The sequence below is a fragment of the Parasteatoda tepidariorum genome, chromosome 1, assembly GCF_982258835.1.
Source record: "Parasteatoda tepidariorum strain Cologne lab strain chromosome 1, Ptep-v5.0, whole genome shotgun sequence".
In the NCBI taxonomy this organism is placed as follows: domain Eukaryota; kingdom Metazoa; phylum Arthropoda; class Arachnida; order Araneae; family Theridiidae; genus Parasteatoda; species Parasteatoda tepidariorum.
Window position 1 is genome coordinate 28,042,373 of NC_141755.1, and position 27,980 is coordinate 28,070,352.

At 27.9% G+C, this 27,980-nt stretch overlaps 1 protein-coding gene across 4 annotated transcripts in view; it reads left to right on the plus strand.

The window, feature by feature from the left end:
- Window positions 1-4,261: 4,261 nt before the first annotated feature.
- The window catches only part of LOC107436520 (mitogen-activated protein kinase kinase kinase 20), a 29,918-nt gene continuing 6,199 nt past the window's right edge, over window positions 4,262-27,980 (plus strand). Inside the window, exons 1-18 of one of the 4 annotated variants that reach the window (XM_016048271.4) lie at window positions 4,262-4,381; window positions 6,816-7,036; window positions 7,121-7,208; window positions 8,134-8,238; window positions 8,586-8,651; window positions 9,086-9,114; window positions 10,474-10,557; window positions 12,374-12,514; window positions 13,351-13,425; window positions 14,543-14,597; window positions 16,193-16,244; window positions 18,110-18,245; window positions 19,297-19,341; window positions 19,436-19,466; window positions 19,545-19,681; window positions 20,921-20,983; window positions 21,376-21,603; window positions 21,733-21,807. In XM_016048271.4, the coding sequence (XP_015903757.1) occupies window positions 6,830-7,036; window positions 7,121-7,208; window positions 8,134-8,238; window positions 8,586-8,651; window positions 9,086-9,114; window positions 10,474-10,557; window positions 12,374-12,514; window positions 13,351-13,425; window positions 14,543-14,597; window positions 16,193-16,244; window positions 18,110-18,245; window positions 19,297-19,341; window positions 19,436-19,466; window positions 19,545-19,681; window positions 20,921-20,983; window positions 21,376-21,603; window positions 21,733-21,807 (1,617 nt within the window). In that variant the 5' untranslated portion in view covers window positions 4,262-4,381; window positions 6,816-6,829. Of the gene's footprint in view, window positions 4,382-5,729; window positions 5,827-6,815; window positions 7,037-7,120; window positions 7,209-8,133; window positions 8,239-8,585; window positions 8,659-9,085; window positions 9,115-10,473; window positions 10,558-12,373; window positions 12,515-13,350; window positions 13,426-14,542; window positions 14,598-16,192; window positions 16,245-18,109; window positions 18,246-19,296; window positions 19,342-19,435; window positions 19,467-19,544; window positions 19,682-20,920; window positions 20,984-21,375; window positions 21,604-21,732; window positions 21,808-27,980 lie in introns of those variants that run through there. The other 3 variants (XM_016048272.4, XM_016048277.4, XM_071180066.2) reach the window with 3 other exon arrangements.

A 27,980-nucleotide genomic window follows, 5' to 3' on the forward strand; every position in this document is an offset into this window, starting at 1 on the left:
TGAAAATAGCGTTTTTTGTGTTTTGATTATATCTTTAATAAACAGGACATTTGTTCCTTCTAAAATATAATTGATTCGAACAGAAAAAGCGCATAAAAAGTCATGGAACTGTTTACTTGAAGAAAAAAATACTGTTGGTAAGGAAATTTCTTTTTTTCTTCTTTTATTTTAAAGAGCTAATTATCCTTTATCGCCACTTTCTTTCTCTATTTTAACATGAATATTATTTAACATAACTCGCGAAGATTCTTATAATCAAATCAATATTATAACTGTTAATAAGTTGTGGTAGTTAAGCATGGTTTATTTCTACTGGAAACAGGGAAGAAATTAAATGTTTTTACTACAGTTAATTTATATTTTCCGGCTAAGTATCATACCTTCTATTGTTAAAAAATACCAATTTTTTTCCTCATTTTCTACATAAAAGCAATTTTTACTTTACTAAACTTTACTTTCCCTCTCACTTTCCTCGGCAGAAAATAGACAAAAATAACTATGTAACTTTTACTTGAACCATAGACTCAGTATCAGTATCAACCTGAGAAAAAAAGATATAGGTTATGAATACTGAAAGCAAAAAAAGGTTATAACCTTTTTGAAGTATAAGTAATATTCTTTAAAAAATATCATTTATTACTCTTTGAAGCTTAAAGTTAACTTTGGAAAAAAAGAACAGATTTTTTAAAAATATTTAAAAGAACAGTAAAATAAATAAAAGATTTAAAAAGATACTAAATGAAATAAAACTGTTAGGAAAATAAGTGTTTTAAAACCATTCAGATTTGAAATTAATAAAATAAAAAAAATTTAAACTAACAAGAGAACACTCTGCGTCATTAAGAGAAAATTTTGTCAAATAATTTTATCAACTTTTGTCGTTGTTTACTAAGCAAATAATAAAAATTTGATAAAATATATAAATTTTCATTATTGATAATTCCTTCTGAAGACAGAGTACACTTGTAAAGCTTCTCCGTAACTTTTAATAATAATACTTTATTTAAATCATCTATTTTTTTGCTTAAAATTTAAAAAAAATTAAAATAGCACGTTCATTTTCCCTGGTACGAAGTACCTGTTCATGCGATCAACATTTCACTTCTTCATATGATGTGTGAGGCCCTTAAGCAACTGGAGTTAATGTCGTACCAAAATTTATCCTATAAGTAAATTTATCCGAAAGTAAGGCATTAAATGCCGAAGTGACCAAAAGAAATTTGGTTTAAAGTTAATGCTTGACCACGTATCGGGGAAGTGACCAAATAAAATTTATTTTCAACTTAATACTTGACCACTTATCGGAAAATAGCTGTCCATTAGTCAGGCCTTTCTTGTTTGAGCAAAATAGAGAATTATTTTTGTTTGTACAAAACAAACAACATTAACACGGTTTCCCGTAGATCACCGAAGTCAAGCATTACTGGCTGGACTAAAGAGCGGGTACGTGACCACTCTGCGTAGGGACTGAGCGAGCTCAAATTTTCTGAGATACCAGAGCGGGGAAGGATCAAAAGAAAATTTTGTGGAGAATCAAAATTATATAATGGCATGTTTTCGGCACAAATGGCCCTTTGTATAGCTCTAATGTGACATAAATAAAGTACTATTACTATAATTCATAAATACAAAGTTCAAGTGTTATTTTGCATTAAAATATTTTTAATCATTTATTTATTTACTTTTAGTCGAGGGACTTCCTTGACTTATACATTTATTAGGAGCCGCTTTAAGCCATTCGCGATCGCAACACTCAAATATACTAACTGGTTGGAAGACCGGTTCCTTGTTTTGAGCCCAGTGTCCGATTGATCATATGACCTGAAAGGCTCAGGCCAAATGATAAATCAAGCCCCTCCCCCCATATTTCTGGGGACCCCCTAAATATTACAAATGCCTTTTTGTGTTTTTCGTTAAAAATTGTTTTTTAAACTTGTGAGTTTACTAAAATTGTTATAAATATAAGCTCAAATTTATTAATTTATCATATTTTACTAATTCTATAAATAATTTAAAGGCACTTCATTATAAACAGCAAGTAAATTTCGTTTAAAGTTACCACCCATATGCCCCTGATAGTTTTGTGCTTAGGGCCCGGACATTTCTAGATCAGACCTTGCTGGAGCTTCCCCCTTTTCTCTACTCCTGTGCTCATATATGGGAATGTATTACGATGTTTCCCCTTTCCATAATATTTCTTCACATTTAAATTGCTAAAAATATATTTAAAAATTTCTACGATTTTTTCCTTAAATAATGTGGGTCAGTGGTAGTCCAGTGGTTTGAGAATCGGATTCCGTCTTAGGAGAGAGGAGAACCTCCAGACAGGACCAGTGGTTTAGGACCTCCAGACCAGAGTTTACCCCATTGTGACCCCCTAACACCCACCGAGTACATGGATATAAGTACTCATAAAATTTAATCATTCTGAAACCCTGAGGATGGTCACTAAGCAGTATCATGGGTACAGGGATCTGGTGAAAAATTCCTTCCCCCTTAGATATATGTCTAAATTGAGGAAGTGGCCTCACGAATGAGATTCCCTCTGCTGAGGATGAAAATTGCAATGTCTTCTTAATGTATGTTGTGTCTTCGAATCATACCCGAGGAAGTTTCACAGATCGTCATCTCACCAATAGCCCACTATATAGCTCTAATAGTGCAACGTAAATAAAGCACTTAATTATCTTGAAGCACTAGGTTTAATGCAGTTTTGAGTTCTGTAAAATTTTCCAAACTTGAAAATTTTTTACCGGTTTGAAAATCAAGATAGAAAAATAACGTACTTCTTATTCCAACACCTGTCTCGACGCTCATGGTGAAAGCAATCCACATGTAGCTGATTATAGTAGCCAATTACTCATTACGTTTGGCACTAGGCTAAGATTTTGTCCCCTGAAGTAATTTAAATAGTGACATATTTTTAGGCCTTCATTCTGATACATTATATACAATTCTATAGAAACATGTTATTCATAATGGTAAAAATAAAACAAATTACAATAAGTAAATTCTAAATTTATAACGCGTTTTTTCAATATTTTTTTAATTTTTAATTAGTATGTGATCTCAGAGCCCACTTTCCAAGGCCTTAGGGGTGTTTGCAATTTCAGGTATATGGCCAGTCTGATCCTGAGAAATTCTCTTTATTGATTACCCTTTCCAGACCTTTATGATCGCTATGAGGCTATGAGACAAATGGCGATCGAAATGAGCTGCAGGTGGCGTAGAGCAGAACTCATTACCTACACCAAAACTTCGTATGCTTTCACTTTTAGCGTGTCTAGTTATAGGAAAAGAAAGTAAGTTAGTTTCTCTTTTGATTTTAAATTGAATAAAAACTTTTGAAGGGAAAACTAATTGGAGCTGAAAACAATATTGAACATTGTTCTAAAAGAAAACGTCGGGGAAAATTAAAAAACGAAATATTTTTGACAGTTAAATACGAAAAATATTAAGAAAGAGGAGAATATCATAGTACATTCCTACAGGCGATAGCTACGCTCGAATACGCCATCTTATGAGAAGACCGGTTCCATGCCTTTGGCTCTTCCCTCTCCCTTTCTTTTCAGTTGTTTAGAAATGTGCTACGATATTTTCCACTTTCTTAATATTTTTCATACCTAATTGTTAAAAATATTTTCTAAAATTTCCATGACGCTTTCTTTTGGAACCAATTCCATATAGTTTTCTAACTTAAAAGATTTTAATCTACTTAAAAATAAGGACAGAAAACTAACGTACTTCCTTCTTCTATGACTCTCCAGCTTCCACGCGCTAATGGTGAAAGCATGTGAAGTGATGCCATTAATAAAAAGTTCGCTCAAAGCCACTTGTAGAAGGGTCAAGACATGGAATATGTGTTCTCTCCAGATGGCGTTTTCGAGCGTTGAAATCGCGAATAGAAAATTTGAAAGCGGCAACAACACAACTGCAGGAATGATCTCTAGTAAGAATGGAAATAATTTTAACTCGGCTACGGCGAGTATTTTACAGACTAGCTTTCTGCAAGTTGGCAACGAAGAGAAAAATGAAATAGACAACTCAGATACTTTCTAATTATTTCTGAATAATCTTGTTTGATTCTTGATTCCTAATCATACATATTTCTCTTTTAAATGAGAAATCAATTTCATACCCTTTAATAAGGTATAATCATAATTAAATAAAGTATTGATTCTAAAAACAAGAATCAAAGTAAAACAGAAACCAAAAGCGAAACCATAATTCTGCAGTGTCGCCATCTATAGAGTAAAATACTAATTATTTTAAATAATAAATAAATAAATAAACAACAAATAACTTTATGATGTTAAAGATAAATATTTTCATTCCGTGACGTCCAATAAATTGCCCAAGATTGTGATAATTTCTTTCAGCGGTAAAACTGATTTTTGTATTGAATTTTTTATGCTTTTTCTTTTCTTTTTTACTAGAATGGATGTTATTTCAAAAATACTTTTTCGATTTAAAATATTAGGGTTAAAGTTTGTTGACATTTAATTCTCTTTCAAAAAATTATCTATTTCATTCATTTCTAAAGAAAACTAGTTACTAACTTCAATCAATATGCACACTTATAAATTTTTTAATAGAATTTAATTTTGACCAATATTTTTTCCTCAATGGAAACAAAAAACTAATTTTAAATGTTTTAAAATATAATGTTTAAAAATAATGCTGATAATGTTAATGTTGTAAGTAAATAATTTCCTTTAGTTATAAAAAATAACTATTTTTAAATATGTGTTGAAAACAAAAGGAACTCAATTAAATTATTAGCTTACAAATAAATATAAATTTGAAGTTATATAACACATTTCTGACGAATTTCATTAAGGCATGCATCTGATATATTCTAAAGTTTCTCTTTTTATATTTCAATTTAATTATTTTCATTTTACATTTTGAAGCTTATTTGTATGTTTCTAAGCTTTTACAGAGATTTATTCCTCAATTAGTATATTTAATACAGTATTTCATATTTCACTTATTTTTATAAATTTATAAAGTGCACTCAAGTTATCGAAAAACAAGTAGGTAACTTTTACAAATTTTTAGTTTTCCCATTTCATCGTAATCCTCTTTAAAGCTAAGTTACCAAATCGCCAAAAAGTTACAATTTGTAAACTTTTAGGTGATTTAATTTGAAGACAATGTAAAGTTTAAAATTTTTTTTGCTATTATTATTTATTATTATTTTCTATTATTATACAATTAAATACAATAAATAATATAAACAACTATATAAAATTTTTAGATAACCTTCATTTCTTAATCCTTCAAAGAAAAATAAATATTACATGAATTGTTTCTTTTCAAGTTGTAGGAATTCAATTACTTTATTTTAGAAACAATAATTTTCAAGAAATAATACAAACTTTGTTCTGTAAAAAGGGTCATCCATAAATGATGGCACATATTTTTCAATATTTTTTACCTCATCCACTCTTTGTCACTAAGAGTCATATTTCACCTTATCCTCAGCTTCTCTTGTCACACATGTCAGTCTATAAACATATACTAACAGTTCAGAAACAAATATTATGAAAAATGTTTCTAAATTTATCCTTAAACTCTAATTATGTGTTTTAACATTAGAAAAACTAAACATTTTCATATACCTAGAAAGACTGAAGGATCCAGTTTGGCCCTTCCCAGATTTTTCGTGTGTATATTAATTAGGCATCCAATATTCTACTATATAATCATCACTATTCTATTAAAAACATATTACAGACTTGATCTTCAAAACTCTACAGTATTTTATTCAATTTGGTCAACGAAAATATTTGATTAAGTTGGGCATTTACTTTTCAATTATAAGTATACATTTTTTCTTAGATAATTGAGTTTCCTTTTTGAGTTCTTTATAAATAATAATTATAGATGTGTCAAAATACTCTTGCTGTTTTTAATGAAACTTTGAGTAGGTACCTTATCTAGATATATCAAAAGGTACATTATACCCAAAACTACGTGGGGTTCTGGGATACATACAAAAATATTTAAAGGGCCCCTCTTGTCATTGTAGATATAAAATTCTATCTATACATTTTGATGAAGCTTACACAGAAATAATTAAATATGCCTTTAAATTAGATCAAATTAGGAAAAATCGGAGATGCACCACACTTTCAATAAGTTGTTTTTTTAATTACAGCGCAACAAAAGGCGAGAGAGGAACTACAGTAATAATGGTTTGATGTTTGTTTGTTTTGATGAATAATATGGAAAAATTTAAAAACTAATTTTATGAAAGTGGTTGTTTTGCTGATTTTAATGGTTTTAATTTTAACCGAAATGCATGATGTCCCGCTTCTTAGTGCACCCGACCATCCCCTTTGTCACAAACTGTCTCAATTTTAAAAATCCCCTTCCTCCTCTCTAAGTGTGACATCAATTATGAACTGCCTCAAAGCGTAATTTTCTTTTAACGTTATCTTTTCTCTGACATTCTTATATAACCTTAATTGTATCTCATTTAGATTTCAGTGCATCGTATAGTGTATGGTAGTCCATACTAAATTATCTATTTTTAAAAACGAATTGGTGTTGGTTATGTTTTCAATTTTGTCTCATTTATACCTGAATTTTGAGAATCCTCTCCAAGTGTGACATCTATTATGAACTGCCCCAAAGTGTAATTTTCTTCTAGCCTCATCTTTTCTCTAACATTCTTATGTAACCTTAATTAAATCAGTTAGATTTCAATGTAACATCTAGTATATGATGGTTCATACTAAATTATCTATTTTGAAAAAGAATTGATGTTGGTTATGTTTTCAGTGTAATTTTCTTTATTTTTTCATCAGCTTAGGATTTAAATATGGCTGAAGACTCAGGAGGCAGCACGGTTGGTTCTTGTTCGGATGAAACTTCAGACATTACCAGCCCGTTTGTTGAAATAGATTTTCAAGATATTGAATTCTATGAAAGATGTGGTGGTGGTGCATTTGGTTGTGTTTACAGAGCTCTTTGGAAATCGCAGAATAAAATTGTAGCCGTAAAAAAACTCTTGGTTTTAGAAAAAGAAGTATGTAATCAGTTTTATTAATTTTTAATTTTTTTTATTATTATGTTTTACGACTATGTAGTAAATGGAAATATTTTCTTTTAGGCACAAGTTTTGAGTCTCCTCAGTCACAAAAATATTATTAAGTTTTTTGGAGCCGTGACAATATCTCCTAACTATTGTATAATAACAGGTAAATCTAATTAACTATTAAAACTATTACTTCTATAGCTTTCCACAGACCTGCCAACTACTACGCTTTTTGCAAGATATTTTACAGAACAGAAACATTTAAAGGCAAAAGCTTTCTGAATTTTTGGTAATTTTGCCAACATTTTAAAAGCCTTATCATGAAGGAGCTAGAGCAAAGTGGCGTTGCATGTAAACATTTAAATTATTAATGAGTAGTGGTGTGGAAAAGAAGTTTTATGGATAAAAAATAATACATTAAGATTTATACTTAGCTACCACTAGAATAAATTTTCACAAAAAGCATAGAAAGTTTCAAGCCAGAAAGTTACAAACCATTTCATCATATACTTCATAGAGCTCAGGGGATAGAGTATTCATCTTGTGATGAGGTGGCTTAGGTTTGAATCCCAGAGGTGGCAAAATCTGCTCCCGGCTCGCACTGACTGCAATGCTGATATAAAATATCCCCAGTGGTAGATGGATCATGTGTTAGAATCCCCTTGTTATTGAGCTGTCATATTTGGGGGAAATTTTCGTGGTTTTCTTCTCTATCTTATACAAATGCAGGTTAGTTCCATCTAAGAGCTCTCCAGGAAGGCTAGTTTATCCCAATGCTTTATACAGCAGTTTCCTTGTCTTCTGGGTTGAGTTAAAAATTGCAAAACTATGAAATTGAACATTGATAGTCGTAAACTCAGAGTTGTCTGTTCAATGCCAGTTATAAAAGAAAATATATACTTCATAACAATTGTACCTCAATGATTATTTAGATATATACAATTTTGTTCTTGTTTATTTATTTCAAATTTATAATTGTTTTATGTACTTCATAACAATTGTACTTCAATGTATATTTAGATATATAGTATTTTCTTCTTGTTTATTTATTTCAAATCTATTAACTGTTTTATTTTGTGATATTTCAGAATATTCAGAAAATGGATCATTGTTTGCTTTTCTTGGTGAACAAGAAAACAATTCAATGTTAAATTTTGAGCAGATTCTATGTTGGAGCTGTGAAATAGCTGCTGGTATGACTGGATACACTATTATTCATTTTTGAAATCTTACTCATTATCTGTTTAATACATTTTTATAAAATAGTTTTTATAAGACAAAAGTGTATTTAACTCTTAAACTGATTTACTACTTGGAAAAATTTGTATCCAAATTTCCATTGGTTAACATGTGGGTAAAGCAGTTTTTTGCGGCTAAAGCAAAATTATTGAACACTGACCTGATAGTTAAAGGATAAATATAATACTTGAAAAAAAAAGGGATATTTTACCCTACAAATTTTAAATCAAAGCTAACTTATTTTATTTTCATAAGACTGTTGAATTTATATTATGTGATTCAGATATTTACTTACTTTTAGGCATGCATTATTTACATGAAGAAGCACCTGTAAAAGTTATTCATCGTGATTTGAAATCAAAAAATGGTAAATGGTAATTATGCTTGTTTCATTAGCTATTTTGAAAAGTAACTTTTAAAAATTTAAATAATTTATCATTTAAACATTGTTTTAAAAGAAGAAAAAAATACCATTATTATTATTTTGCTTTCTTTGTACTTATTCACTAATTCAAAAAATCTTTAAAATAAATTGTCTAATGTCTTAAGATGTTCTTAAACTTTTTTTATTTTATGACAAATACCAAAATTGTTTATCATCATTTAAATTTTCTCACTCCATTACATTTTGTATCAAAAAGTTAATAAATATCATAAAAACTTTTTTTTTTTAAATTTAAATAACTGACTTATTTTTCAAATGTATATCAAGCATGTACTAAATAAATAATATATTCTGTATGTATATATTTGTTATACTGTGTTAATATTACTAAAATATAATTTTAATTTTTATTATAGTTGTGATAAGTGCTGATTATGTATGTAAGGTATGTCAAACACTTTTCTTTTAGTTAGTGTTTTATGGTTTTCTTTAAAACTTATATATTTTATATAAATATTTGATTTTGAATTTTTTTTTTTAGCTTATTGATTTGTAATAGCCACTGGCAAAGTTTATGTTCAAACTCTCCTAATAATACAGTGCTCAAAATAAAAAATGGACCACCCTGTATAACTTTTGATCTAATGATCGGATCTTCACATTCTAGGACTCAATCTTGGGATCACTCAAATACGCTAATTAATTTGTGCAGAGGTTATTTTAAGTTTCGAAATCAGACACAAAAACATACTTTCTCTGAATAAGCACACCTTTTTTGAAAAATATAATTCCAAGCAAAAAATAACTTTTAAAATATATTTATAATTTTTTTATTTAATATTAGTTAAGAAAATTTTGAATTGTCAGGTATATAATTTTTTACATCATTTTAAAGAATATAATTTTACATGACATAATACAAAATTTGAGGGAAATTGGTTGAATAGCTCTTGAGAAATTTATTTTCAAACAAGTCGAATTTTAAAAATTCGATTTGTCTGATACGACATAACGTTATTAAAGACAATCCGTTTTTTTAATTTTATTTTGGGCACTGTATTTTACAATTTTTGTTGTATCAGTACTTCTGAATAATGATTTGAATTACAATATCAGTTGCTTTTCATGGATGCAAGTACAGTAATAATTGTAAATGAAAGTGGATGAAAGAGTTATATTATAGAAAAATAATTCAAAATTTCCTTTTAACTGATGGAATTCAAAGTCTTTCATATCCTCTGTTAAGCTTTTAAATTTAGAGTATAACGGCCTCCAAAACCCACATTTTAATAGTCTAGAGATAAACAGATTTATATTTTTATAAAATATATTTACTATTTTTTAAATAAGAAAACTTATTGTTAAACATTTATTGTTTAAGAAATGCAAAACAATAATTAGAACTGAAGGAATGCTACCTTTGAAAATCTACTATTATAAGGTTTCCAAAGTCTTCATATATGTTCCTATCAATACAGCTTCATTAAAATTAATCTCTTTTTTAAAAAAATGATTTATTTATTGAACACAAAATTTTTCTTTTTTGTGGAACTTTTTTTTAAACAAAATAATTTTAAAATACAGTTGTTTATACATGAGCTTAAAAGTGAGCAAAGCCTTGCATACTCCACTTAGTATTAAATACAAATAGTAACTAATTTAATGTTACTTTATCAATCAAAACATTACTTAATATTAAAGGAAAAAATATTATTATTGTATGTTTAAACTTTTTTATTTCTATGAAAAATAGTGCTATTGTAAGAAGGCTATTAAATGTAGATTTTATTTTTCATTAATTTAGATTTGTGATTTTGGTGCTTCCCGCTTTATTGATAGCACAACTAAGATGTCTGTTGCAGGCACATTGCCATGGATGGCACCAGAGGTACTCCTGATTGATTTCTATTTTATTTAAAATATATTAAAACAATTTAATTGTTATTACTTCTCTCTTTAATGGGGCTTACTGTTATTAGGGTTTGTTGATTTTTTTTTTTAAGAAAAGAAAGCTTTGAGTAAAAAATTCTTTTTTAGCAAGCTTTTAATATGAGTTTGTTTAAATTTTTTATCGGTTTTCATAGTTTTAAATTTTATTGTAAATATATTATTGTGTTAATAAATTTCAATTGAATAAATTAGAGCCATGATGGCTCAGGGGATAGAGCGTTCGTCTTCCAATGAGGTGAATCAGGTTCGAATCACGGCGATGGCTGGTTGATACGAATTCTGCATCCGGCTTGCACTGACCACAGTGCTGACGTAAAATATCCTCAGTGATAGGTTAAAGTCCCCTTGCCTTCAGGCTAACTGTGGGAGGCTTTTGTGGTTTTCCTCTCCATGTAATGCAAATGCGGGTTAGTTTCATCAAAAAAATCCTCCCAAAAGGTAAATTTCTACCCTTGTCTTCTGTATTTGGGTTTAAAATTACAAGGCTATGGAGTTGAACAGTAGTAGTCGTAAACCTGAAAATTGGGTTAGCTGTTCAACAACGGTTATATAAAATAAAATTAAATAAATTACATTAAATACTTGGTTCACAATAAATTACAGTATTTTTTATGTAACCTTTTTCTATAACATTTAAATTTAGAAATTACATTTAGAAAATCTTAGTTCTAATGGATTATGCAGAATTTAAATAAGGAACAAAATGAAAATTCAATGCAGTTTTTTTTCTTCATACTTTTAAATCTGTAAAATGTAGTTATTCCATTAGATTTTTTTCTTCTTCAAAAGACATAATGGTAGTGAAAATCCTACAGATTCTTTGTCTTAAAACACAATTCCAAAAAATTCATTTTGTTTTATTTAATGCAAATGAATTCTTTGATCATGGAGTAGTATATCCAACATTTAAAGGAAATTTGGGTAAATTAAGTTTTTCTACATTGAAATTTTTATGAACCTGCAGTTAATGTAAGTACCTACTTATGTGAGGTATCACAATTTTAATTGTCATTAAAATAGTTACTAGTTAAAATCAAAAATTTCTATTGGATATTTTTTAATAATTTCGAATGATAAATTTGCATACATCACTGTAAATTTATTTTAACACAGTTACATAATTTCATGCGCAATGTTATTCCAATTACAATTGTATTTTTAAAATTAAACAATTTTGAACTTGGTTTTGCGGTATTTTATTTTTATCTGTTTTAAATAAAAAAATTCTGATTTAAATTGATAGAATAATTTGGCGATGTAGTCTGCCTTTGCTACCACATTCATTTAGATTATTGAATTTATCTGACACAATGGGGGGAAAATTTAAATATTAAAATTTAAATATAAATATTAAAAAATGTATAATAAACTCTTTTTTTTATATTAATGAGAGCTATAAGCTAACAAACATCATTGATGTTATCTTTATAATGTTTGATAAAATCTGTATCTGCCGTTTAATTTATACCAATAGCCAATGAGATACTTCTAAGCTAATGAGAAAATTCCATTTTTTCAAAAGTCTCTCAAAACCAATTTAATTGAAATTTTCGAACAATCGTTAGGAACGGGGACTAAAGTTACTTCTTTCATTCACTGTTTATGTTACAGGATGCTAGCACAAATGGTTCTGGAGTTATAAAAACAGACTCCCAAAATGTTCATTTATTATTATAGATAAGTTCCAGTTCTATCCATGTAACAACTGAGGCAATTCATTATTACAAATACATAAATTTTTTGTTCTTCTCTAGGTCATTCAGTGCCTTCCTGTTTCTGAAAGTTGTGATGTTTGGTCATATGGTGTTGTTTTATGGGAACTCCTCACACATGAAGTGCCTTTTAAAGGAATCGAAGGTTTTCAAGTTGCTTGGGCAGTCGTTGAAAAAGAAGAGGTTTTGTTCACTTCAGTATTCTAGTTAGTTTTTAGTCATCACACATTCAGAATTAGTCCCATTTTAAAATTTTGATACTCTTTCCATTTTAAAATATCATCATACTTATCTCAATCAAGGAAACATTTCTCTCATTTGTTTTGCCCTTTCAAATAATCTTAAATCAATGTATTCTTAAATCACCTTTCAGGTATATATCTATGTAATATATATATATATATTAAAAAAGTTAATTTAAAATTACACTAGGAAAAGTTTACAAGGAATGGCAGACAGTCAATTTAATTATACTTTTACATGAAATGTCATCTTAAAAAATTTAATTGATTTATATTATTTATTCTAAGACAATGCAAACTAATTATTCTATAGATGTTCATGCAACAAATTACAAACAAGCATACTCTTGTATTATACTGGTATATACTCTTACAAATTATACTCTTCAATACTTTTAAATGTGTGTTGGTCAACTAGCAAAATTTTGCTTTGAATAAGGAAAAAAAATTTTTGTTAGAGACGATAGAAATTTCATGACAAAATAATTTTTCTACTTAATAGATAGAACTTAATGGATTTTTAATTAGTCATAAAATTGATGCATATGAAAATTTAACGCTCACATAAATAAAAGTTCTAGAAAAACACTATGAATAGTCCAAATCTTTGATATTTTTTCAAAAATTAAAGGTATATTATTATTAAATATATTTTATAAATTATAGAATTAAATATAAACATAAAAATAAGCAAATTTGAATGGGAAATATTTATCTAAACTTTTCATGACTAATTGAAAAAAATTTCATGTTATAAATAATTTTGACATTCTATAGAGATTAACTATTCCGAAATGCTGTCCTCCAAGATTTGCAGAATTAATGACAGCTTGCTGGAGAACTGATCCAAAGGTGATAATTTTTTTGCATTATTTTGATTGATTGTTTATATCACCATATTCAATGGACTACACATTTAAATTTTTAGTTTTTTTTTCTTTTATTAGACTACTACCATCTTTTCAATTTTATGATCATTTTTCAACATAAAATTTCAAGTAATAAATGAGAACAAAATGAATTTCTCTATATTTATTTTAAAAATTAGATTTAAAATTATTTTATACTTGCTTACAATCTTTAATTTACATTTGCTAAATAATTAAATGGATGCATGCTGAAAAGTCTTTCTCTTTCCTTTGGAATATATGATTTATCAGTTGATATCAAATAAAAGATTTTTTGCTATTTCTGAGTACAATAAATAACCTTGAAATATTTATTTTCAAATATTGTTTTATAGATTAAAAGTAAAAAAAAAATCATAATTTGCTTCATCATTGCAAAAGTAGTTCTTTATACTAAAGATATTTTATTAAATCTTTGTCTAAAAACACCTCAATTTTTTTTAATATGGAAAAATTATAACAAAAAATAAATGATTTTGGCATAATTAACCCGGTATTAAATTGAATAATTACACTTTGAAGTGCTGGGTAAAAACTATTTCAAGAGCAAATTTTTAAATTTATTTTGTGTAAAAAATATATGCATTATTTTTTGCACTTATTTAGTGCTGTAAAATTTGGAATCTAATTAATTGACATAAAAAAAAATGTATAATTGCATTTCATCATTTCTTTAACTAACACTTTGTTTTGAAGTAGTATTTTAAATTTTACGAAGTGTCTTTTTTAAAACTGTAAGGAAATCTTCTATCTATGTGCTTTTTATATAGTAAATAACACAAAACTAGTTACTGAAATGCAAGAAAAAAGCATTCAGATCCTAACTCAAATAAAATTCCAGTTCCGAGTCAGCAAAATTTTTTACTGTAATTCATAAATTATTACTTTGGTTTGAATTGAACGTTTGCTTATTAAATATAGCTTCATTTGTCTTTATCTCTGTGTCAAACATTAACTTGTTGAATTCACTTTTATCTATTTATCAAATTATTTTTTTAACTGTCATTTGTTATTTTTTTAAATTAAATTTATGGAATTAACATAATTGATCATATTTTTAGGAAAGGCCTTCTTTTTCTGAAATATTGAAAGTTTTATTCTGTATGCAAAATGATGGCAAGTATAACTTTGTATATGCTACCAATAATTTTGAACTAATTTAGCAGAAATAAATCTACCGCTATGCTATGTGTATTTTAATGTCTAACAGTGACCATGATACGTAAAATATTCATTTCAATTTTTGAACTTTTGGTGATGAATATAGTTTCAACTTTAATATTTAAGATTGTGCTACAAAATACAGGGTAATTCAAAATGAATATCGCGATTTCAAGCAGCTGTAACTATTTGATGAAAAATAATTTATCGATAAGACATGGTGCATAGCATTTTTAAAAAGTGCTTACAGGTGCTTATTTTTGATTTTTGTTATTTGAAAGCCCTTAAAGGTGCTTTTTTTATTGGGAGTTTTTAAAAAGTGCTTAATTTTCCCTTTTTAAAAAATATGATTTTTTTTGTTACCATATCGATTTTTGCCACGTAATATGCAAAAGCGTGCTTTTCACATTGTTCTATTCAACGTTTTCACAATTCATTTCGGCGTACCGTCGGTCCATAGCGTATGAAAGAGCCAATCATTCTACATGTTTGAAGAAATACTTGTGAGTCGGTACGTGCATCTACTGAGCTGGGTTGGGTGAGATTATTGCCTTCTCATGTGCAACTCTGCTGCATTTTGCAAGATATTCTCAATTTCAGACTTCATTTTCCACCCTCTGATATCGAACCAAAAAATCTCTCGATCATTTTATAACGGTTCATATAATCAAGAAAAGAGTTATACTAGTTATTTTCTCATGATCATGTAAAGTCTTTGAAAATTATTTTGCATTTTGTTAAAGTATATAGTGCTTAAAAATATATTTTGAGTGCTTAAAAAGTACTTAAAAGGTGCTTATTTTTTGTTGAAAGATTTGGCTATGCACCCTGTAAGATAAGCATAGAATGTAGATTGAACTTTAAAATTTCTTTACTTAAGACTCAGGCGCAGTAAAGCGGAACCCCATGCATGCGGATGTTCATTAGTGAAAATTGAGAGTCCCATGCAGAAAGCATTCTGTGAGTTAGAATTTAATAATTGTTATTTTGTTATCACAATGCAGAGAAGATTTTGTGAGTGTTATAATAAAGAACCTCCAAATGGAAACACCATAATGCAGATACTCATACAGAACTCAAAGAACACATTTGTAATGCACTTGCGTCGGTGACTGCACAAATGCTTCAGAATGTATGGCGTGAAATGGACTATCGCCTACATGTTGTCCGTGTGACAAAGGGAAGTCGCATAGAAACTCCGTGGCGCATTTATGCAAAATTTGAAGTTCCTTTTACATTCTGTGTGAATTTTATTGATAAATTATTTTTCATTAAATAGTTATAGCTGTTTGTAATCGCTGTATTAATTTTGAATTAACTTGTACTTTGGTATGAGTATTGACTTATTTGTACTAGTATTTTGAAACTGCCTTAAAAATGTATTTATATTTTTAGGGCATTATTTAAAAAAAATATATATATTTATTTGAAAAATCTTTTTTGATGTACTTAAAATAGAAAGCTTTTAGAATTTAATTTTACATAGGTATCTGTATTATAATGTAGAAAGCTATTTGTATTCTATGTTAATTATATAATCCATGTTTTAGATGCTTTCTGTGATGAACTGTCTGTATATCTCAGCCAAAAGAGTGTCTGGAGGTAAAATGATAGCTTCTTTTAAAAATTATGTGGACTTCATTATTTTTTTAAAAAGTATTTTGTTATTTAATTAATTCACTGAAAACTTTAACGATCAATAACATGTGCTGATCATTTACTTGTAAAAAAAATAATAATCTTTAAAAAAAACTAATATTCAGTTAGTAGATTTCTGTTGTCACTTGATAATGGATTATATTTTGTACAAATGTTAACAAACACAATATAAAACAGTGCAAACGTAAAAAAAATTTTTTTTTGACCTCCTTACCTTCACGACTTCCTGTTAGACAGTTTCTACAGCTTTTTGCACGCTTATTACTACAGCTTATTGATATTTTCATACAGATAATTTTGTTTTCAATAAAATAAATAATTAATATCATTTTTTAACTCATATCTTCTCCATTTCATAGTATATTAATAATATTAAGTGATTGTGGTGAGTTTGAAGTGAAAATGTGTTTTCGTTATTTATAGATATACAGTAAAGAACCGATTATCCGGAACGATCGGGACCATTGATATTCCGGATAACTGATTTTTCCGGTTTTCTGAATCGCTACAAAAAGCCGTTTCTTTTATAGTTAAACCCAACTAAAAAAAAAAATTTGAAATAATCTTAAAAAGAAGAAAAAACAATGAAGTAATACACTAATGATTATTTCCAAAATGATGGTAAGGTAAACATCTTTCAAAAAAGAGCAAAAAATCCTAAAATCTTATGAGGAAAAAAAAAATTTGTTTTTAAAAATGGCGGGAAAACTAATCGAATTTCGTTCCGGTTTTTTGCTTTTCCGGTTTTCTGATTTCCGGATAACGGGTTTTGTACTGTATTGTTAAAAAAGGCGACATTGTTATATTTGAAAAAAATTTCTGTTTGACAGTCCTGATTTGGCTTATTTTGATATGTTTGATTATTTTGATATATTATTAGTATATTGCTGACAACGTACTAAGTGTTTTATAAAAATTTCTGTCTCATAATAATATTAAGTTTTTATTACCTCTCAAACCACATGTTTACTATCTTATTCACCATTTAGGATTATTATTATATAACTACATTTATGTTTATTTTTATATAACATGTATTATCTTTTCATTATTTACTGTGCTCACTGTTAACACATTGAACCAAATGGCCTCAAAATACACCTGATATATGGGTAGATATGGATATACCTGATATATGGATATGGAGACCCAGAAATATGGCTGGTAAAGAGCCTGCAGGGCTTCCTAGTGTATAAAACACAATCTATTAAAAGATTCTTTAAGTATAAGATAAACTCTTTAAAATCCTGAGTTTTTCCAAATCATTATTCTCCATAATGAACTAATGCTATTTTGAATTGTACTTTCAATTTCCTGTATTTCTTGAATCTAAAATTATAAATTCAATTTACTCTGTCCAATGCTCACTAGATTACTTCACACTTTTGATTGTTAGCTTAATGAATAATTTTTTAATAATTTAGATTTTATAAATCTATTATGATCCAACCCAATGCCCTCAAGATTCATAGTTTATAGATATTATAGAATGACCTGCCATGTTTATAAAACAAGAATAATAATTGAACATGAATTTTCGGAATATTCCTGATTTTTTTTGTTAATAAAAATGGTCATAAATTAAAAGATTTACATATGTTTTTTTTTAAATTTAAAATCAGGAAATAAGGGCAAATTTTTTGCAATGCATGTGATGAGTCAATTTTTGATTAACTAAATATTTAATTTTGTTCAATGAAATAAAAATAAAAATTTTATGTTTTACCATCATGTTTGTTAAATGTATGATTTTTATATTTCCTCTGAAACAACTACATGAAATGTCTGTTTTTTTTATATATATATAGAAAAGAAATTGAAGCAACTTTGGAGCTTATGAAAAAAGCAGAACATGATTTAAATCAAAAACAAAAACACCTTGAAGAATGGGAATTGAGATTACTTGAGAAAGAAAAAAAGCTAGAAAGAAAAAAGAAATATATGGTAAATTAAGCATTATTAATATTCAAATAAAAAGTAGAAGAAAAAAATAAACATTTGTTCATAAAATTGAATTTCTAAAGTTTATAAATTTTTTTTGTGCAAGTAGTTAAATTACCTTTAACTGTAATTTTATATTTTGTACATTTACTTTATTTAAAGAAAAATTATGTTAAGCAAGTAAAGAATAATTAATTTATTTTTTGATCAGAAAAAAGTACTGACAGTGTATATTGTTCTGAGAAATGTATAAATTGAGAAATGTATAAATTATATCTAAGCTGCTATCACACTAATGTAAGTTTAAGACTTAATATACAATATAAAATGATATTTTATATGTTTGTTAATAGAAAAATATCTTTTTTTCTATCTATTAGACAATTGGAGTAGAGAAAGATCACTTGTAAAATTCCCTGAATTTCACTAAAAGTAATCTACCAGAAGAAAAAAAAAATTCTGATTTTTCTTTACTGATTTTATATAATTTCCACGAATTCTGAAACCAATCGTGTAAAATGTATTATTAATTTTTCAGTTATACCTCATTCTTATGTATGAAATATGTTATAAAGCACTTATACATTGTTATCTACATTTTATGTATCAGAATTTTCTTAAATAATTATTACACTAATTTTTTTTAAAAAAATATTGGACTTTTAGATAGCTGAAAATTAAATTAATTTATTTTCGACTTTTGGGGTATTTTAATCAAATTTTCTAAAATTTCCCTGATTTTTTCAGATTGATGAAATGGCCACTCTGATCAATTCAATATGTTTCTTACTAAATATTTTAAAATCACGAGTGATGAATGTTTGGAATAGTTAAAACATTGTTTCAAGGTCACAGTCAGAATTTCTGCAGAAATTTAAATTTTTAAGTTTTACTTCTCTAGAAGTATTTGCTATCATAATTTCAAGACTATATAAAAATAAAAAATGTTTTAACATCATTTTTATTTTTATTTTGGGTAGCTACTGTAAATAAAAGTTAATTAGTTGTCATTTTATTATTTTGCTTGTTAATGCTTGTTATCATTCTTTTCCAGCAATTATATGAATTGGATATTAATACTTGGACATCAGAGGATGTGGTAAGTGCATACACATATTGAGGAATATAGATTTCATATAAGAAGTCACATTTGAAAAAAAAAATATATTCTAACACTTCTTTCATTTTTATAGTGTCTGTGGATAAAACAGTTAGGCTTAGAAAGTAAGAAACTTTTTTAAAAGTTATCAAATTCCTTTGCTTAACTCTATATTTTTATTAATTTTTTTAAATTCTTTTCAGCTGATTCTAAAGACCTTGATCAATATGCAGATTTGTTTCTAGAACAGCAAATTAATGGAAGACGTCTTATATTAATGACCTCTGAAGACTTGAAAGATATTGGTGTATCAACTGTCGGCCATAGAATACATTTAATGGTATGCTTTTTGGGATTTTTTTCCATTAATTTCTAAACTCTTATTCATTCATTATGTTTACAGACTGAAGTATTTCCACTTTTTATTGCTCTGAGGTTAAGTATTCAAATACTAAAGTATTTATTTATTTATAGAAATTGTTAGTGCATTTTATATACTGACCATGCATTGAATCTGGCTTATATAAAAAAGGCACATTAATGATTAAGTCTCAAAGAATAGCTATACTTGTTGCATTACTGTTTTATCATTTTTTTGGTTAATAAAATGATGTGGTACTACAGAAATTTTTCTGCAAGGAATTTTTCTGGTGAACTGGAAGTTATATAACTTAATTTAGTACAAAATTTCCTCTTTTAAAAATTGTTATTACGTAATTATATGTATTATTTATTATTGTTATTCTGTAATTATATATATTTATTATTATTATATTTAATGTTTGCCATAAAGGAGAAATATGAAGGATAAAATCCCATTTTAAAATAAATCGTTTTATAAATTTTTTCATAGAAGCTAATTGAAATATTATGCTCGTGGTATTTATGCTCTGGTTCATCATGAATTTAGTAATCATGAATTAATGTTTTGAAACTATTACTTTTTTTCTCACATTATGAAGGATACAATAGCAGGATTGAAAAGAAGTGCCCATTTTTAAAGTGTGTAGTTGTGGGAAAGAAAACAATGGCATAACTTACAAATATGGTATATTAAAGATTTTTGTGATTGAAAACAAAGAGGAAATCATAGAGGATTAAAGTTTTATAAGCAGCTTGGCGAGTCTATTATACTCTATTCAGTGAGAACTGTTTAATGAAGAAACATGAAAGTTTGTTGTTTATCGTAAATATTGCTGACTTTTGCCAGTTCGTCAATGAGTTAGCAATTCTTTTAATGTTGACTACTAATCAGATTAGTGCTGTTTGTCAAAAACCTTTATGACAGTCAGCAAAAGTTATTGTTGATTGTCAGGTTGCTTTGTTTACTTTCACAATCAGTTCTTGCTGAATAAAGTATATTGAAATCAAGCCTAATTTTTGATAATTTTTATTTCTTATAAAATATTTTTTTTATTTATGTTTAACATTAATATTTATTATTATTTCTTTCACATTATACAATTTTTTTTAACAAGTTTTGAATAATTCGAATTTTTTTACACTTCCATCTGAGTTTAAATTGAATAAAATGGACTGTGTATTAGATATTGTTAAACATTTTATTTTTAAATTTTAGGACGAAATAAGTAAATTGAAGAATCATAATAAAAGGATGCTCCACTTTCCACCTTTAGAACAGGTATGTGTCATTTAAACACAAATTATGTATTGATTTTAGATTTTATTATTCAGGCTTAAATTCTTAAAAATTGACATGAGTTTCTTTCTTTTTTTCTTTTTTTTTTAGTTACAATTACAGTCAATTTGTTCAAACTCAAATATTGCTAAAACTTTTTTTATGTGGTCCCAACTCTTTTTCCCATTAAGTTCTGCATGAAATTTGTGTTTATCATTTCCTGTTTGAATTTGTGTTAAATAAGTATTTATTACTAAATATGTCTGTGCTAGATTTCACCTGAATGATCAGGATTGAACTTTAATTTTTTCTTTTCTTTTTCCTAAAGTTTATCATATTATTTTTTTTATTAAAATGTATCAAGTTAAAAATCCAATAATCCTTTTCTATCTTAGACAACAGTTCAGCGAAGTTCGTCTTCCAATTCCATTCGACCCAATGCTGTCAGATTGACCATCTTATTCGGAAACCACGTCCGCCTTGGCTCTAAACCTCAAGACCACAAATGGAAGATGTACGTAGAAGTAGATGAAGGTGACAGCCCTTTAACTACTGTAGCTTGTATTAAAGAAGTTAGCTTTGAATGTGGTCATGCTGGTTTGCCTTTGTCCAGAATCACTCAGGTATCTTTTGTTGTATTTTCATTCATTTCTTCTGATTCTCAGGTTATTAACTTTTTTTCTTTCTCTGATATGGAAATAGTTTATTCTTTGAATTGTATATGCTTAATGCATTAAAAATATTTGTTACAGCCTCCTTTTGTTATGGATCGATGGTGTGTTGGAATACAACCTGATACTGTTGTTTCTTGCATTGTAACATATGAGGTAAATAAAAGTTACAGATCTACTAACTTATGTAATTTATATTGTTAAAGTATTTCCAAATTTTGAATTTTAGAAGATGCTTTAATATAATGTGCTGCATGTTTTTCTTTTTTGCTTCCATAGAAATTAGACAATAAGCTGTTTTATTTATGCAAGGTATTATAATTGAATCTTGAGATATCATTCAAGAAATCCTTAAGTTTCAAGTAAATTTTTTTCTTGTTATTTAAACATTTCTTTGTTTCGGTTTGAACAGTTTTGTTCACATGTTATCACTCAATAATAATTAATTATTATTTAATTTTTAAGAATAACTTATTTAACCAGTCAGTTATATTGCGTTTTATGCATAATGTTAAGAGGCTTTTCAAATAAATAATTAATAAAAACGTAATAATATTGCTGAGTGAGACCATAATATTATTGAATTTTTAAGAATAATTTATTTAACTAAATATGTGTTTTGTACATAATTTTTAGAGACATGCTACTTTTTAGAAATAATTTTTAGAGACTTTTCAATTAAATAATTATTTAAAATTAAATAATTGTTAATAATACTGCTAGATTTATAATACTGAAAGAGAGTTTTCTCATCAAACAGCCTTTGTACTTTTTTCATTAAATTATTATTCTAATTATACATTATTTTATTAAAATATAATTCGGATGTTAATAGCATGTAGAAAAAATATTTTGCTCCTATTTCTATTGCAATACAGTGTAACGTCCCATATCCGGACGTCCCTTTCCCGGAAGGGTCGATTTCCCGGACACTTTTTAACAATCAAAATAAACAAACATCTCTCCATCATCCCCTTTCCTTAAAAAAAAAAAAGTCTTTTGACACATTTTCTCTTTTCTGCATTGAACCCATAAATCACCAGAAAGGGGAAGTGAAGATCTACCAAGACCATTGAGTGACCGTTAGTGACGCTCCTCCCTTGGAATGTAGGAAAAAGAGGGAGATTTGTTTTCAAAAGATCGAAACTGAGTCCCCTCCCCCCCCTCCTTTCCCATGCAGGTGGTTAGTAAAAGAGGCATTTCCTGGAACCTTTTTATTGAAAGAAGAAATACTGTGGGAAAGGGTAAACGGGACAAGCGTTAAGGTGGAGGGGGAGTCAAAATGGAAAATTTGAATAGGTCTAAAGGGATACACGTCCTTGAGAAACAAAACATTCGTTCTTCCCCATACCATGTAGAGATGTCCAATATTTTCTGGAACAGGTATTTGGAACCTGTTATTTAATCATACCTGTTATAAAAATAACAGGTTACTTCCAAAGGCCTGTTCCAAAATACTAGGCAAAAATTTTAATTCAATTATCTTGGCAAAAATTTATTTTTCTACTTTTTTTTAAAAATGCTAAACTGTTTTTTGGCAATCTTTGCACAGTTTACAATGAGAAAAAAAATCACGTTTTATTTATTATTACAGGGCCGTAGCCAGACATTGCGAGAGTCTATACAAGTTTTGTATTTCTAGTATTATAATTTTTTTAGAGTTTTAAATCTAATAATTTAACGAGTATAGATCGCCATATCTCAAGAAATTTTAAAGCTAGTTGGAAATATTGATCACACAATTAAAAAATATATTTATCCAAAGAAAATTGAATGTAAAAATTAATTTTAAATAATTATCTATTATTGTTTGTTATTTAAAATTAGAAGAAAACTAAAATTTAAGCTATGTAAATTTTACATCATTTTTGTGCAATTTTAAAATGCAAAATTTGAACATTATTGATCAAGTCGTTTCTAAGTTAAAAAATTTCAAAAAGACATGACTTCATTCGAATTTTGCATTGTGTCATTTAAAATTACGTAGTTTAAAATGATACATGAGTTAATGTGCCTTGGTATTCAAAATTGTGTCAACCATTATTAAACAAATTAGTATAAATTAAGTAATAATTTCAAAAATACATTGTATTTCTCTTAGTTAAACAAATCTTATAACAATGAATAAAAATTTTTAATTCGTTTAAATTTTTTTATTTTATTTTTTTATTTATTATTATCATCATTATTTTTTTTTTTTTTTTTTTTGTGCATGGAATATGTAAAAAGTAAAATTAACAAGCCTAAATAGAATTAAAAGGAAAAACAAATAACCCAAATTCAACGAACAAAAGATCGGTTTAGTCAAAGAATTTGACTTATTATAGATAGCATTTAAAACGTGAAAATCCGATCAATAGAACAAAATGTTTTCAACAGTCTTTTTTTTCCCCTCCCTGTAAGTGTAAGCATGATATTTCTAAACTTAAAAGCAATTTATAGACTTTAAAAACTGTTTACTTGCAGCAGCAAGAATTAAAAACTTCTCGAGTGAATAGCATACGTTGTAGTTCACTTATGTCGAACAAGAGCTGCACAATGGGCTATTGGCGACGGTTTGTGAAGCATCCCTGAGGATGATCCGAAGACATGCCATCACAATTTTGATCCTCTGTAGAGGGGATGGCATCCCCGCTTCGGTAGCCCGACGACCTGCACACGAATTGGAGCACTTTACGGTAAAACAGTTTAACGAGGACCCGTACCGCACACCCTCGGGCCCTACGCAGACTGATCCAAGTGGTCACCCACCCGCACTCTGACGGCAGCCAGTGATGCTTGACTTCGGAGATCTGATGGGAACCGTGTAGCAGAATTTAACGATCAGTCCACTGCGGGACGTGAGTGGCATACGATAAGTTTTGTTACGTATATGTGAAATTATGGTGAATCTCAATATCTGTGTTTTCATAGTCTAAAAAATATAAGAGCTGTAATAGAAGTCATAAAATTTAGTTCCAATAAAACTAGATGTCGTTCTATAAACTTAAATATTAATTCCAATCATAAATTAATAATAGTACTTAAATTTCGTTTCGCTAAAATTATTTTGCGCCCGAAGTAAATCATTAAATGCCTTTTTTTAAAATTTCACTCCTGAGGAAATGATTATTCTGCAATTATATTGTTAAAATACGTTTAGGGTGTCTTAAATTTCTTAGTAAAAAAATAGAGTTTCTATGGTTTAAATTAAAAAAAAATTTAAATTATTGCTAGTCCACTGCTCGCTCCCCCCCCCCCCCCCCGCTTGTGGTTCTACTTCTGTGTCTTAACAACCTATTATTAATAAAACTACCACCTAATATTTTAAATATGCTATATCGGAACAGCCTGTTATTTTTATCACAGGCTAGTATTTTGGAACAGCTAGTATCTGGAACAGGGGCAAATATTGGAACAGGCGCAAATATTGGAACAGGCGCTAGTATTGGAACTGGGAATATTTTGAAACAGGCAATATTTTTTCACAGCTAGTATTGGAACAGGGAATATTTTGGAACAGCTAGTATCTGGAACAGGCGCAAATATTGGAACAGGCGCAAATATTGGAACAGGCGCTAGTATTGGAACTGGGAATATTTTGTCACAGGCTAGTATTGGAACAGGGAATATTTTGGAACAGCTAGTATTTTGTCACAGCCTTTCCTAGTATTTTGCAGTTTAAGCTAATTTGCAGCAATGCTGGGCATGGTGACCTGTCTTCCATGCTCTTTGGATTTTCGGGCATATGATAAGCAATAAATATTTTTACTTTTTATTTCAATATAAAAAGGGGTTGTTAAAATTATTAAAACTATATTTAATATGTTCTAGACATCTTAGTATGTTTAGTATGTTCTATTCAAGCCATATTTAAACACTATATTTTCTTTTTATGCAAGCTATATTAACAAAGGAAGCCTACAGTTAGCGATTAAGGACTCAAAAACTAATTACATAGCTATTATTTTTTTAGGAACCTATTTAGGAAGTTAAGTAATGAAGTTTTAGGTAATTAAATTTATAAATTTTATACATTTAATAAAAAATTCAGAATATTTTGTTTGAAATAGTGAATTGTTTTCAATAGAGTAACTGTGCCTGCATTTACTTGAAAGTGCTCCACATTTTTTTTAATGGCTATTTCTGCTGCCTACTGTGTTTACTGTATTAATTACAATCGTCTTTTGGGGGAAGGAGATCCAGACACCTCTTTACGCCGTTGGCTCCCCACCTCCCTAGCTTTCGCTGCGGGTTACTTTTTCGGCTTTCGTTTTCGTGACCTTCGAGGTCGCGAATTGACTCTCAATATCTTTAAATGAAGGCGTGTCCTTTACTTCCGTCGTAGTTATTTGTTGTGGTAATTCAATCAATGTTCTACGTGAAGAGTGATTTGTTATTTCGCTGAATTTCGTCCACTCGCATACAAATAGATGTCTCTCTGGCTTTGCCTATTATTTTGTTGCTTAAGAGATTTATTTATTTTGAATTTTTGAAGAAAGTAAATAATATATTTTTAAATGATAATATTCTGCAGGAAAGGAAAAAAATCTGTTACAGTTAATTTGGCGAATTTTTGTCCCTTAATGGTTTGAATTTTACTTGATATAAAAATTATCATTAACGGCTACATAGTATGTGATATTTTTAAATTAATGTGCTAATTGTTTTAAAATGAAAATATTATTTATATAATCCAAGAAAAGTTTAGAATTGTTATAAAAAGGCTTGTTTCTTTAAAAATTATGCTAAATTCGTATATTGGTGTTTATTTTGAATATTTAATTTTGTTTTAGAAATGTTTAAAAAAATATCGGATTACGCTCTTGCTGTATTTAATTTGTTAAATGTTTTAGCTCGTGCAAATTGGTAAAGCTGAATCAATTACATTTTAGTAAACATATATTTTTCTTAGTTTAAAACTATAAATTGATGTTATTCGAATTATATTTAAAAAGTTGCATTGAACTGGGTTGCAATGTATGCAGTAAGACTACTTTTAGGTATTTAAGTAAATGAAATTATAAATCACTATCAGTAAATTTCACTAAATTTATTATGTCAGAAAATATAAATAATTTTATGAAAGTGGCGTTAGAATGAAGTGATTAGGAAACAAAGGGATCGTAATAATAATCACAAAACAAATCTTTGAGGAATAGTAGTTAGAGGGTTAAACGAAGGTGAGAATATATTTACATTAAGCGAGTACCTTCAGATCTGGTAAAACATTTTTTTCGCAAAAAGAAACGACGATGTTTGCGAAGTAATCATGGGGGCTGGTGAGCGGCAGCAAATAGGGGCTCCTGCCAAAATTGCAGGAGTTGAAAAAAAGAGTAATTTAAACACAACTTTGTTTACTAGATATTCGATTTAACAAATGATTTAAAATTAATCAGCTTTATTTATATAGTTGAACTTACAAATTTTGTTACGCAACTGGAACCACTATATAAGCACTAACTTCCCTGCTTTCTACAAAACGTAATTTGTATCAAATAAACATCTTGTTTAAAGCAAGTTTTTGTATAATCTATTTCGTAAAAAAGTTTACACAGTAAAAGAATTTAAGCTTATATTTAATTGAATTTTTGTCAACTTTAAATTCTAGAGGACGAATATTACGAAAAAATATAGTTGTAAATGTTTAGGTTCTCCTGGATCTTTTAAAGCATTTGTGATAAATCATACACAGTGTGTCACGGATCGATTTATAATTTTTTTATTAGAATTCTTTGAGAACAAGAAACAGAGCATTTGGCTACATAATGTATAAATGGTATAGAATTTATATTTTGTAGATTAGACTTATAAAGCAAATATGTTTTATATTTCTTTTGTCACGTTTGAGCATTAAAAAGAAAATGTGTACTTTTTTGTGAGTAAATTTTTTGTGAGTCAAACGATGTTTTCTGAAAATTTGATGAAATAAATATAACGAAAACTCAAAACTAATACTTTGAATGATAAAAAAAGCCCCAGTAAACCTCAGTTTAATTCATAAAAGTAAATATTTTACTGAAGAAAAAAACGATACTGAATTGAAGAAGTACAACACACTTTTGAAATATGCTATAACACTTGTCTTTAAGAAATACAGATGTTATTTATGAATTCACAGAAAAATGCAGTCCTTTATTTTTATCTGCTACAGATTTTTTCAAAATCTGTAGCAGATAAAAATAAAGGACTTCATAATCTTCTCTAAAATTGACTGAAGTTTTAAACATTATCAGGCAAATGACATGTTAAAAGCTTGATTAATTGCTTTTTTTATTATTGAAAAACACTTAACAATAGAGAATAAAAGAGAAATTAATATATAATTGCTTTCATATAGTTTAAATAAT